The sequence below is a fragment of the Coregonus clupeaformis genome, chromosome 16 (assembly GCF_020615455.1).
Source record: "Coregonus clupeaformis isolate EN_2021a chromosome 16, ASM2061545v1, whole genome shotgun sequence".
NCBI lineage: Eukaryota > Metazoa > Chordata > Actinopteri > Salmoniformes > Salmonidae > Coregonus > Coregonus clupeaformis.
Window position 1 is genome coordinate 18,306,595 of NC_059207.1, and position 13,067 is coordinate 18,319,661.

The 13,067-nt window shown below is 42.2% G+C and overlaps 1 protein-coding gene across 1 annotated transcript; it reads left to right on the forward strand.

Annotated features, from left to right (window-relative positions):
- The first annotated feature begins 82 nt into the window (after positions 1–82).
- On the forward strand, positions 83–12,765 carry LOC121584556 (osteoclast-stimulating factor 1). The gene is made up of 10 exons (XM_041900505.2): positions 83–239; positions 7,157–7,203; positions 7,302–7,352; positions 7,646–7,709; positions 8,896–8,949; positions 9,181–9,288; positions 9,485–9,534; positions 10,658–10,736; positions 11,055–11,153; positions 11,673–12,765. The coding sequence occupies exons 1-10, from the start codon at positions 206–208 to the stop codon at positions 11,729–11,731; spliced, it is 645 nt and encodes a 214-aa protein (XP_041756439.1). The 5' UTR covers positions 83–205; the 3' UTR covers positions 11,732–12,765.
- Positions 12,766–13,067: the final 302 nt, after the last annotated feature.

Below are 13,067 nucleotides of genomic sequence, written 5' to 3' on the forward strand. Positions count from 1 at the left end.
TTGGATGCCAACCGCCGTTAAACTCCGAAGAAGACGAAGAAGAAGGACAAGAAGTAGTATGGAGCATGCGCATTGCCAGTTTTCCGCCTAGTTGGTTCTGTTAGTATTTCCTCATTGGAAGTGAGGAAGTGCCTATTTTATGTTTGGACAGTAAGCAACGTTTTCAGAATAAAATAAGGCGTAGCTACTGTTTAAAAGTCTGAAGATGTCCAAACCGCCTCCCAAGCCAGCCAAACCAGGTCAGTATTTTATGATACTACTGTACGTGATAATTAGTTAACATTAGATAACTAGTCTCCCGTCTCATCAAGCAAGTGAAACCTACACAACTAGTGAGCGACCCAGCTAGTTAGCTAACGTTGGCTAGCCAAGATGCTAGACCAGTTATATCCTTGAAGAATTTGACATTTCAAATGTCAGTGTCTCTGTACTCTTCTTATCGTGGTCGTTGTCGATCGTTTTGTGCAAGTATGGGGCCGCGATGGTCTAACTTTACAAGCTAACGAATGTGACTTCCCTATTTCGAGTACCCGTAGTTATCTGGTTAGCCACACACAAATACACAATTATAATAAATAATAATAATATGCCATTTAGCAGATGCTTTCATCCAAAGCGACTTACAGTCATGCGTGCATACATTTTTGTGTATGGGTGGTCCCGGGGATCGAACCCACTACCTTGGCGTTACAAGCGCTGTGCTCTACCAGCTGAGCTACAGAGTACCAGAGAATCTTGTTTCAATTGGTTGCAATGCATGTCAGGCAATGGTTTCAATTATCAGAACTCTGGTTGCAGTCCCATCCAAAACGGCTTCCAGAATGTTTTGTGTGCACTGGAGTTGTTTGTTTTAGTTAATAATGTTAGACAGTTCATATAACTAATTAGCTACATTGCAGCTGTAATTATGTCTACTAGAAATGCAATGGTCTGCTTTGCTTCTATGGTGGTAACATGCACAGAGCAGTTGACCCCCTGGCATTGTAAAAACTCACTTGCGTTTTGTTTTTGGTTAACACCTGTGCCTGCCCAAAGCTGTTTAGGGCTCGAGACACACACTCTCAAAAGGGCATTAAATTATCCAGGGGCTCGCCCAACACATTACTATACCTAGCCATCACGTCTTTAAAACAGCAACGTCTAAAGACACCGGGGATGGCTGGTCATTGTGTTATTTAGAAACATCTTTAATGTCCCTTGTAGATTGTACCAGTGGCGGCTGGCCGATAGAGGGCGCTAGGGCGCCGCCCCCTTAAATAAAATTATTTTAAAAAATAAAAAATAAAAAATAATAATAATAATAATAATAAAAACATCAGTATGTCAATATTTGTGTGTTTGAAATATGGAATGCACACAGTAATATGTGTAAGATATGATAGAAAATCATATTCGCAACCTTTCCTCTGCCTGTCAAACGCCTCGTCAGCTCTGGGCGATACAGAAAGTGCCCCGAGGAGGCGGGTCTACGTAGCAGTTAAGCCAATTGCTAATTTAAGATATGAATGTATGACATAAAATGTAGTCAATAAGCGATCTTAAATCGAATCCAAGGAGGGCGATTATTTTACCGCCCTCAAGCTCGCCCCTGATAAAATAAGGACCGGGGGTCCAGTGACGCCATTTTACTAGACAACAATGGCGAACGCAAACGTTACTCCTCCAAGACCCAACCCTAACTCGGTGAAATCTCTCCTCCAAGATCCGTTTGAGAGGAGAACTTTGTCAGAGAAAGTTCGGGTGAAAGAGCTGGGCCCAGATCAACCTGACCTCTCAATCAGACAGCAGGCTAGCGAGAAAGGGAAGCAGTATATGCGCGGCTTCTCCCGTAGCTGGTACACCAGGAAGGCTTGGCTAGCTGGGTGCACTGATGCTAATGCTTTATTTTGCTTTCCGTGCTTGCTTTTTAAAACGACGGGGTCAGATTCAGCATGGACAGGTACCGGAGTGAGGGATATGAAGCACCTGTCAGAGAAGGTAAAGAAACATGAGAACACCAGGGCACACATGGACAACTCTGTAAAGCTAGCTGTATTAGGAAGGGTGAACATTGCTACGCAGCTGGATGACGGCCACAGGATTGCGGTGAGGAAACACAATGAGGAGGTGGATAAAAACAGGCACATTCTATCCAAAATTATCGATTGTGTGAAGTTCTGTGGGGCTTTTGAGTTGGCCTTGCGTGGGCACGAGGAGACTGACTCTCAGACAACCCCGGCATTTTCCGGGGCTTAGTGGATTTTGTTGCCTCCCTCGACAGTGTGCTGGAGGAGCACCTGAAGACAGCTACCGTTTTTAAGGGCACGTCAAAGACGATACAGAACGAGCTGTTGGACTGTATGCTGTCAATGCTTAAGGATTACATCCTGGAGGAAGTAAAGAGTGCTGATTTTATCGCCATTCAAGCTGACGAGACGACTGACGTTTCCACCCACTGCCAGTTGGTGCTTGTGTGAGTGATTATCATAGAGCCGTCACAATTATATTTGTTTTAGTATTTTAAAAGGAAAGAGAAGACACAATCAGACGTTGATAATAATGCAGGAAAGTACTACACAGTTTGTAATAATTATTCAGGTGTCCACCAGGTCAATTTCTAGAAGAGGCCTAGTTGTTATTGAATATTAACTTTATTGCTAAGTGAACAGCAGAACAAAATTATGTTGCATCCCTCTCACAAATGTAATAGAAAAAGGCTTTAAAACGTAATAACATCAGTTAATTATGTACATCACAGGTTAAAAGCAGTTACTAGACATAGTTTGTGTGTATATACACACTGTCTGTCTGTCTGTCTGTCTGTCTGTCTGTCTTATATATATATATAAGTCACTGGTTGTGTGTTGAGGGGGAATTACAGTGAGTTAAGAAGTCTGATTGCAAGTTATCAAATTAAACTTTATTTTTTGGACCCAGGGCCTCAATTCCCTCTTTGTGTGGGGACAGCGCATCTGACGAGCAGCAACAGCCCATCAAGCGACGGAGGATGCTGGGACCAGGAGAACAACAGAGGTTGGCTATAGAGGTAAGTTGTGATGTAATTGTCAGTGTTTCCCACCTAGAACTTTTTTTTTTTTTTTTAGTATGTAGCCAAAACCCTGAACAATCAGCACCTTGGTAATCATATACTTGAGTTGGACATAGGCATGTGTCAGTCAGGATCACTTGCATCAAAATAGCTTAATTGCAAATTAAAGCTGATGATGTATCTTTTACAGGTATGTGATACCATCCTGAGTCATGCCAAAGAGAGGTTCTCCTTCACCCAGCACCTCATCAGCGCAACACTATTGCACGGAGAGTTGTTCCCACAACACAGTGTGAAGTTCCCCGATACAGCGCTTGAAACAACCGTGGAGGCGTACCCCATGTTGAACAAGGCCAAGCTCAAAACCAAACTGTCCCTCATCTATGAGAACAGTGAGTTCAAGGCTTGTAGTGGTGCAGTGCCCCTGTACCAGTTCTTCATGGAGAACAACCTTCAGAGCACTTTCACAGAGACTGCCAGCCTCCTCAAGATCCTCATCACCACACCCATGACAACTGCTGAGTCAGAAAGGTGCTTCTCTACACTGAAAAGGATCAAGACCTTCCTGAGAAACAGCATGACACAGGATCGCCTGAACGCTCTGGCCATGCTCTCCATGGAGAAGAAACTTGTCAGGGACATTCCTGACTTTAATCAAAGGGTCATTGAGAGGTTTGCCACTCAGAAGGACAGACGGGCAAAATTCCTGTACAAATAAGATGACAGACACACACACACAGAGCAGCTCTGGCCGCATGTTTCTTTGTATATAGTTGACCTTAGCATAAAAAATCCAGTTATATATGGTACTCTAGAAAGTCTTAATAGTGTCTTTGCTAATATTACTGTATATATGTTGTTTTGTATCAATTAATTGTTGCAGTTCTGGAGCACATTAACAATTAGTCACATTTAGTATGATCATAAAATACTGTATGCTATTCTTCCAGTCAAAGGTTTGAGTTCATCCACTTGATATCCATTTCTATATTATACATCCTTTCATACAGTGTAAGATTTCCTATAAACTTTATAATAATTTCATGTTATTGTCCACTTTCCACTCTGTTCTGACAGCATGCCTGTTGCGTTGCCTGTTTACTACCAATGGTGAAAAGTTCACTTTAAATGCAAATGAAAGGCTTGGGTTTGTGTAATATGTTTTTGTGTAAGAATGCCTCAACTTTTTAATATTGGCATTAAATAATTACTGAATGTTTCACTGAGCACTGCTGTCCTGCAGTTTGTGTTAAAATATATCGCGATGGTTACAGGAAAAAAAAAGTATGGCACAGCCCCACCGAGAATATTTTTCACCAGCCGCCACTGGATTGTACCCTATCAGCATGGGTTCTGTCTGTTGTGAATTACCGCTGCATCGGAGCGAAGGCTCGGACTGTGAGGTCACGGGTCCAAATTCCGAAATGGACCTGGGGCTTTCTCACCCGGACCCGATATGCATACATTTGTATTTATTTATTTAGAGACCTGTTCCAAACGGACCTGAAGACAACTAGACCCGTTCCGTATAAACCAGGTCGGATCCAGACTCGGTCCGATCCGAGTGAGTAACATTTTTAAGCTACTTTATTAACCGGAGCTGATACAGCGTGAGAGGAGGGAGAGAGGTGCGGCTCTAGCAGGCAGGGGGAGGGGCCATACTGTGAGCGATCACACGAGGAGGAGGGAGGGAGAGACAACAACCAAGCCGACTCGCGCTATAGTAGACTAATAGCTAGGTTATTTATAATCAAATATGATTACGTAGTACCTGTCTTGGACTGCATCAAACTGGGACAAGAAGCTAGCTAACTGAGGCTGCAGTGCATGCGCTTTCTGATCCTACAGTTACAAATAACAACAACTCCATTCAGAATATTAAGTAGCAGCCTGCCTACCTGATGGCTCTTGGTCGTTGTAGCCTATCCGTCTCCTTTAACTTTTAATTCTGTCATTTTAATTCCATCTTCCATTGATTAGATATCTCCTAATTTTTGCCACACATGGAGCTAGGCTCTGGCTGTAGCCTATTGCAGCTTTGATGACTTATGTTTGGCCAACAACAAGCTACACATGCCACACTCCACTCTCGTGAAAAGCAAGAGCAGCAGCATAAATGATACAATTTCTCTCGCTTTCTCTACTGCGGCAGTTGCGTTCGGAAATGCACGGGCCCTTCCAGACAAGTTAGTTAAAATTGCACATACCCAAGACCCGTGACAATCATATCAGATCCAACCCAGATCAGTGACATTATTTAGAATTCTAGATCTGGATCGGGTCTCGGGTACAGGTGGATCCATGAGGACCTCTAGCTGAGAGTACTGTGGGCAGGCTAGTACAGTACAGGCCCTAGAGTTTTCACAGGGGCGGGATGGGGCCTGTAGAACCACAGTCACAGAACAGAGCTGAACAGAGCAGGCTTTGTCTATTAACTCAACTGCAGCAACTCACTGGAACACTGCAATAGTGTGTGGCTCAGTTAGGGTGTATGTAAAGAGAGGAAATCTCTCAAGGCTTGCATACACCGGTGTTTTCAAGTTCCCAACTGATTCCCATTCAAAGCATTTTCTGCATTTAGTGTTTCTTATTGGACAAGTAGGCCTACAGGTAGCGAGCCCCTCCCTGTAACACTTTTTTCTTCTGTTTTGTGCCTAATGTACATAACCCTGATTTCTCTGTGCCTATGAACTAGTTTAGCTTTCTCTCAACACTACTCAGGTCACATTCCACCCCTGGGATTAAGACAAGGCAGTACAGTATTTCTTCAGAGGCCCTCAGGTCCTGTAGCCTTGGGGTGTATGGACGAGGGCCCAATGTCTGTTCACTGAGGATAGATCTGATAGAACAACATCTGAAAAGTTGAATCATTAAATTGTTTCTGTAGTTAGAAACCGATAAGATTAGCATTCCTGCAACATTATTTTGGTGAAATTTGATCTCTGAGAAATTAAGCTAATTGTTTACTCGCTTTATATTTAAATACTGTATTATTGACATAGCTCATCCATATAAATACTGTATTATTGACATAGCTCATCCATATAAATACTGTATTATTGACATAGCTCATCCATATAAATACTGCTGTACATACCTTTTTTAGATTGTTCATACCGGACTCTGACATTGCTCGTTCATTTCTTGTTTCTTATTTTGAGTGTGATTATTTGTGTATTAGTATTGTACTGTTAGATATTTACTGCACTGCTGGAGCTACACTGAACAAAAATAGAAACACTACATGTAAAGTGTTGGTCCCATGTTTCATGAGCTGAAATAAAAACCAGAAATGTTCCATTCGCACAAAAAGCTTATTTCTTTCATTTTGTGCACAAATTTGTTTACATCCCTGTTAGTGAGCATTTCTCATTTGGCAATATAATCCATCCACCTGACAGGTGTTCCATGGCCTGCATACTCACCAGACATGTCACCCATTGAGCATGTTTGGGATGCTCTGGGTCGACGTGTAAGGCATTGTGTTCCAGTTCATGCCAATATCCAGCAACTTCGCACAGCCATTGAAGAGGAGTGGGACATCATTCCACAGGCCACAATAAACAGCCTGATCAACTCTATGCAAAGGAGATGTCGTACTGCATGAGGCAAATGGTGGTCACACCAGATACTGACTGGTTTTCTGATCCATGCCCCTACTTTTCTTTTCAAGTGACCAACCGATGATTATCTGTATTCCCAGTGATGTGAAATCCATAGATTAGGGCCTAATGATTCAGAGGGGTTGGGTTAAATGTGGAAGACACATTTCAGTTGAATGCATTCAGTTGTACAACTGACTAAGTATCTCCCTTTCCCTTTAATGAATTTATTTCAATTGACTGATTTCCTTATATGAACTGTAACTGTAAAATCTTTGAAATTGTTGCATGTTGCGTTTTATATTTTTGTTCAGTGTAGAAACAAGCATTTCGCTGCACCTGCTTTAACATCTGCTAATCTGTGTACGTGACACATAAAGTTTGATTTGATTTAATGTTTGTGATAGTCTGGTCCCAGGTTTTTTTTGTGCTGTATAGCCAACAATGAACAGGCTGTGTGATGCTCTGCGCTGCACAGTCATTTACGTTAACACTCTTGCCCGTTTCCCTCTCTGTTCTCTCATAGGCCAGGTCAAGGTGTTCCGAGCCATGTTCAACTTTGACCCCCGAACGGTGAGTGTTTCTTGTCTTAATGGTTGGTCTAGTCCCTCCACTCTGCCTCACACCAATCCACATTAAAGATGGTGTTTGTTTTGATTTTTGCTTTTCAGCCAGATGAGCTCTACTTTGAAGAAGGAGACATCTTGTATATCTCTGATACGGTCAGTTACTGTTAGCATCCCTTTCCCTCTGCCTGTCCACTTTTCTCCCTGTCTTTTAGTCCCTAGTATCATTTATTCTGTCTGTCTCTGTTGCCCTCTCTCTGTTTTGTTCTGTTTCTCTGTTGTTTTTTCACTCTTCCTCCATCTCCCTCTAATTTTTCATTTTTCTCTTGTCTTTCCCGTATCCCATTCTCTTTTTCTCTTTCTCTCTGCTGGTCTTTTCCCTCACCTCAGAGATACTGGCTGCAATAATACATTTCCATTGGCTCTCATTGCCTGTCTATCATCCTTAGAGTGACAGCAATTGGTGGAAGGGGACCTGCAGGGGAAGGAACGGCCTCATCCCAAGCAATTATGGTGAGTAAACAAACCATAACACTTCATGTGATAATGTGTGATATTGCAAGTGGCACGCAGAGATTGACATTAAGGGTTGCCCTATTGCCAGGGGCAAGTGGCCAGGGCAGTCACACAAGTTGAGCCTGCTCTGTGGTTTCCCCATAGGGCAGGTGATATTTTATTTTACTGATAACAAGCAAAAGGCAAAGAATTCCAGTAGTCTGATCTTTCTGGTTCCTCCTCTGTGTGTAGGTGAAAATAGCCAGTGCTACTTTACATTTTAATCTCTCGGGCAACCAAAACATACTTGTGACATGGGTGAGTGCTTTCAGACCTTAATGTTAGTGCCTGGCACGTTAAGGTGGACGTTGTATCAAAATACAGGTGCCCATCCATGTTGCTAAATACATTATTCCATTGACTTGTCTTTAGATTGAGAAAGCAGGTTCTGTGTTTGATCATGTTGCCATAACCTCTCTGTAGGCATTGTAGGCAACCCTTAAAGGGAAACTTCAAAAGTGTTCAACTTCATATTCATGATCTCCAGCAGCACCCCAACAAATGTGAAAATGGCGCTTTTCTATGTATTTATTGGGTATTTTATCCCCTTTTTCTCCCCAATTTCGTGGTATCCAATTGGTAGTTACAGTGCCCGCTTAACCCGGAAGGAATGTGCCGGAGGAAACTCTGTACACCTGGCGACCGAGTCAGCGTGCACGCCACAGGAGTCGCTAGTGTGCAATGGGACAAGAACATCCCTGCCGGCCAAACCCTCCCCTACCCTGGACGGCGCTGGGCCAATTGTGCGCTGCCCCATGGGTCTCCCGGTCGCGGCCGGCTGCGACAGAGCCTGGACTCGAACCAGGATCTCTAGTGGCACAGCTAGCACTGCGATGCAGTGCCTTAGACCACTGCGCCACTCGGGAGGCCCATGCCTACTCACAATTGGTCAAAATCACATGATGCACACCGACGATGTCATTCGAAACACTTATCTTCGTCTATCTTTTTTACCACAAAACATAGAAATGCACCATTTTCACATACTGTATGTTGATGTTGGGGTGGTGCTGGAGATCATGAATATGAAGTTGAAAAATTGTGAAGTTTCCCTTTAATAGCTCCATCTCCTTACTAAGGCTTTCATAGGAGCATGGTGCTCTGTTGAAATCCCATTCTGATTTCTGATTTCCTCAACCTACAGTGGCCGAGCAGGCGGAGTCCATTGACAACCCAATGCATGAGGCAGCTAAAAGAGGTGAGGGACCAAAAGAGGCCTGCTGCATCACTCACACCACCAATAATCTTAAACTACTGTATAGTCCTATAACAAACTATACATTTTTCTTAATATTGACTGTTGTTTGTTTGCTCTACACTTTCTGTAACCTGTATGAATATGAATGGTGTGACTCTAGCTTTATTTGCATTGGGGTGTTTATTTGTGTGTGTATTTGCATTATTGCTTGTGTGTGTTTATGTGACGCAGGGAATCTGAGTTGGCTGAGGGAGTGTCTGGAGAACAAAGTGGGAATTAATGGACTGGACAAAGCTGGGAATACTGCCCTCTACTGGGGATGCCACGGAGGACACAAAGGTAACAGATCATCTACGACACACACACCACTGCTCTCATTGACTGTATACAGAATGTACAGACACGTGCGCCAAAGCACACACACACACACTCAGCTTTTTTCTTGAATGACACGGCAAATGCATGTCAGCCTGCAAACACACACACACACTGCAGTGAGATGTATGACAATGTTGTGTTGTCATTTTTGTGACAGATGTGGTGGAGATCTTGCTGGGGCAGTCTAACGTTGAGTTGAACCAGCAGGTGAGAAGAACAGTTTAACATTTGTAAAAGGCTGTTTCAAACAAATATGGTTACATTTTTTGTTATTACAGACGCTTTTATCCAGAGCGATTTACAGGAGCAATTAGGGTTAAGTACCTTGCTCAAGGGCACAACAACAGTTTTTAACCTAGTCGGCTCGGGTATTCGAACCAGCAACTTTTCTGTTTTCTCCGCTAGGCTACCTGCTGGCCAACATTGATACAATGTTTTTAAAGCCTGATTGATAGTATTGATAGCATATTGTATTTAGACTCTAAATGCTCTAAAGGCTCTATTTAGGCTCTAAAAATGAAAAAAATCCAATGATTTACATTGTTAAATAATGCAAATATGTGAGAACAATATACGTTGTGAAAAATGTTTGCATTTCGTCGTCATAATAAATTAGGAAGTTGTTGTGGAAATCTGCGGCGCTCAAGTCGACTACAAACCCCATAATGCAATGCTCTCTAGAAAGGCTGGCTAGCTAGAAAATGTAGCTACACACTATAATACCAAAGTCAATATCAGCATGTGAAGTAATTGGGTAGTTGTAAAGGCCCTGAAACAAACTGCACTATGTATTTAGGAGTTAGCCTACAATATCACCATGTTCAACCTGGTTGAGATTGCGTTTCTAGCTCAAAACTGTGTGTCGGGTTGATATGGCAATGGGCAAGGGTGAAGAGAGGAGAAAACCGCTTTTGCGCCATGGTAGTTGAAGGAACAAAGGATATTAATCTGACGACGCACTGTGTACTTTGAGGACATTTGAACAAAATGTATACTTTGTCATGATGATATACACTGATGGATGTGTTCTAGACAAGTATGCCCATAACACCTATTGGCTTATTTGGTGATCTGGAGTGCAGGTAATTGTTCGTTATCCCCTATCTCCAGTGATGAGAACATTATTATCATGATGACGTATCACGTCACATTTAAATTTAGGACTAGATTACGTTTAGTCCTGAAATTTAAAAAGGATTTCAATGGAGATTCTCTATTGAGCATGCATTTTAGTCCAGGACTAGGCTTAATCTGTGTCTGGGAATGGCCATATATGATGAGAATTATGCTAAGATGTGGGTATGGTGTTTGATGTTTTGTTCCACTGCAGAATAAACTGGGAGACACTGCATTGCATGCTGCCGCCTGGAAGGGATACTCTGACATAGTGGAGATGTTACTGAATAAGAGTGAGTCCATCTACTTTCTGTTTCATCTTTTTGTTGTTGTTGTGCTCTACCAATTTCATTTCCCATCTCTGTGTGTATGAGCCAGGGTTGGGGTCAATTCACATTGAAGTTGGTCAATTCAGAAAGTGATATGAATTTGAAATATTAAAATAATGACACCAAATACCTTCTCCTTTTCAATTGATTGAGAGTTCAGTTTACTTCCTGAATTGACTGACTTCCATTTCAAATTGACCACAACCCTGGTATGAGCATGTCTGGGTATTTGTGTGTTTCTCATCTTTTATCTTTGTGTGTATTTCTGTCTTTGTGTTTCAGATGCCAGGATGGATATTAAGAACAACGAGAAGAAGCTGGCTCTGGAGATGGCCACCAATGCCCAGTGTGCCTCTCTCATCAAGAGGAAACAAGGAGGCAGTGAGTCATTTAGGCCAGAAGATGGCAGCCTTACGCCATCTTTGGTCAGTTTCCCGGACATAGATAAAAGCCCTAGTCCCAGGACTCAAAAGCACGTTCAATGGAGAATCTCTATTGCACATGCTTCTTAGTCCAGTACCAGGCTTAATCTATGTCCGGAAAACTGGCCCTTATTGTCACACAGTCGATCAGGTTCATTGACTGTTCATGATCATTTCTCATTTAGGAGTGCTTTGGTGGTTATTTTTCACCATGTTCCTTTCTAGATTTAACTTGTTAAGTAAGGAATTTCACGCATTTCAGTAATACTAGTAAGAATGCGAGATGCCAAAGCAAAGAACTCCCAATAAAGAACTGTCCAGTCCACACTGGAACATAGTTGTACTTTTGCAGTCATGAGAGGAAATGTTTTAATTCCATTAAATGTAATTGAATCTCCCAGCAATGTTACTGGCCTCAGCTCTTAATAATAAATAATAATAATATTATTATTACTACTTCCTATTTGTTTTATTACAGATATCACACGTACACACAGCAACGCCGATGAGTACCTTGATGACGAAGACTCTGACTGATTCCCCCCTTCGGAGTGGGCTATCTGAGGCCTGTCTCTCATGGGGTGGGGGGAGTTTGGGGGTTGCAGTGTGTGGGGCATAAATAGCTTGGGGGGGATACATTTTTACACATATTTTATCCTAACATCTGTTCAAAGAATGGTTAACAAAAGTAATATATTTCATAATAATAAACCTTAGGGCCTTGATGGGGTCGAGAAGGGAGAGACAGACGTTGTCTTTATAATTTAGATGATCGGTTGTTCTAAGGGAACCAATGGCGAGGGTTCCACTGTTGCTGTATCTCCAGGCGAGTCGGTGATTGCTAACATCAGAGGTTGAAACCAAGAGCCTCGACATGCGATTACTTCCTAAAAAATAGACCCTGGACCAATAAGCCTCTTTCCCATTAAAGGTGGTCTGAACCTACATCGCAGGTGTTGCAGGAAGTGACCGCATGTTGAGTCTCTGGGTTCATTTATCTCTGGCGCTAGTAAGCAATGGCTCGCACAAAGATGGTGCGATACTGAAATTAGGCTATCGACATACTTTCCTCTGCTTTGTTTGTCTGTTTAGACTTAACCTCATGCTGAAAGTAACCTAATGGACTCGTAATACATATGTAGTAATGGTCTGTTAATGCATTTTCTGCATTGTCAAATGTGAACATTCAAATAACCAGGAGCTGGGTTGTTACTGTCACCAATCATATATAATCTCTCATGGAATACGGTCATATTAGTAGGTGTGCTGTGCAAAACATTTACTTCTCCAATATAAATATATTCTCTTCACTGGGGATTTGGAAAGTGCCACTGCATTTTCTGAATTTCCTTTCTATCCCTCTTAAATGTATTGTTGTTCGTCACTGACCGCTACGCCATTGTTAAAAGATATGTTGCTAAAAGTGCCTGAAGCCGTAAAGTGTGTATGTGAATGAGTCACCTGATCTGATGTCTTTCATAAAGATGTTTTCATCATTGTTGATTAATCTTTTTGGCTAACTGCATTGTCTGTACTGTCAAAACTATGCAATAAAATTGTTTTATCTATAATGATTTTGTATATAGAATATTATTTGGGAAAAGGACATGTTTGTTTATAGAAACCCCATTTTATTTTTGTTATTGTGCCACCTGCTGGTCATTTATGTTATCACCACTTAGAACCAAATGTAAGGGATTAACCCTTTAACCTCACTCCTAAACTTTTAACCCCTAGCCTAGCAAAAGCGCAAAGTGCCTACTCCCGCTCCGGCGCTCGACGTCGCTGGTCTACTAACCACCGGCCTTGGCAACCATCATTACGCACACCAGCTCCCCATTATTACGCACACCTGGACATCATTATTTCCTTG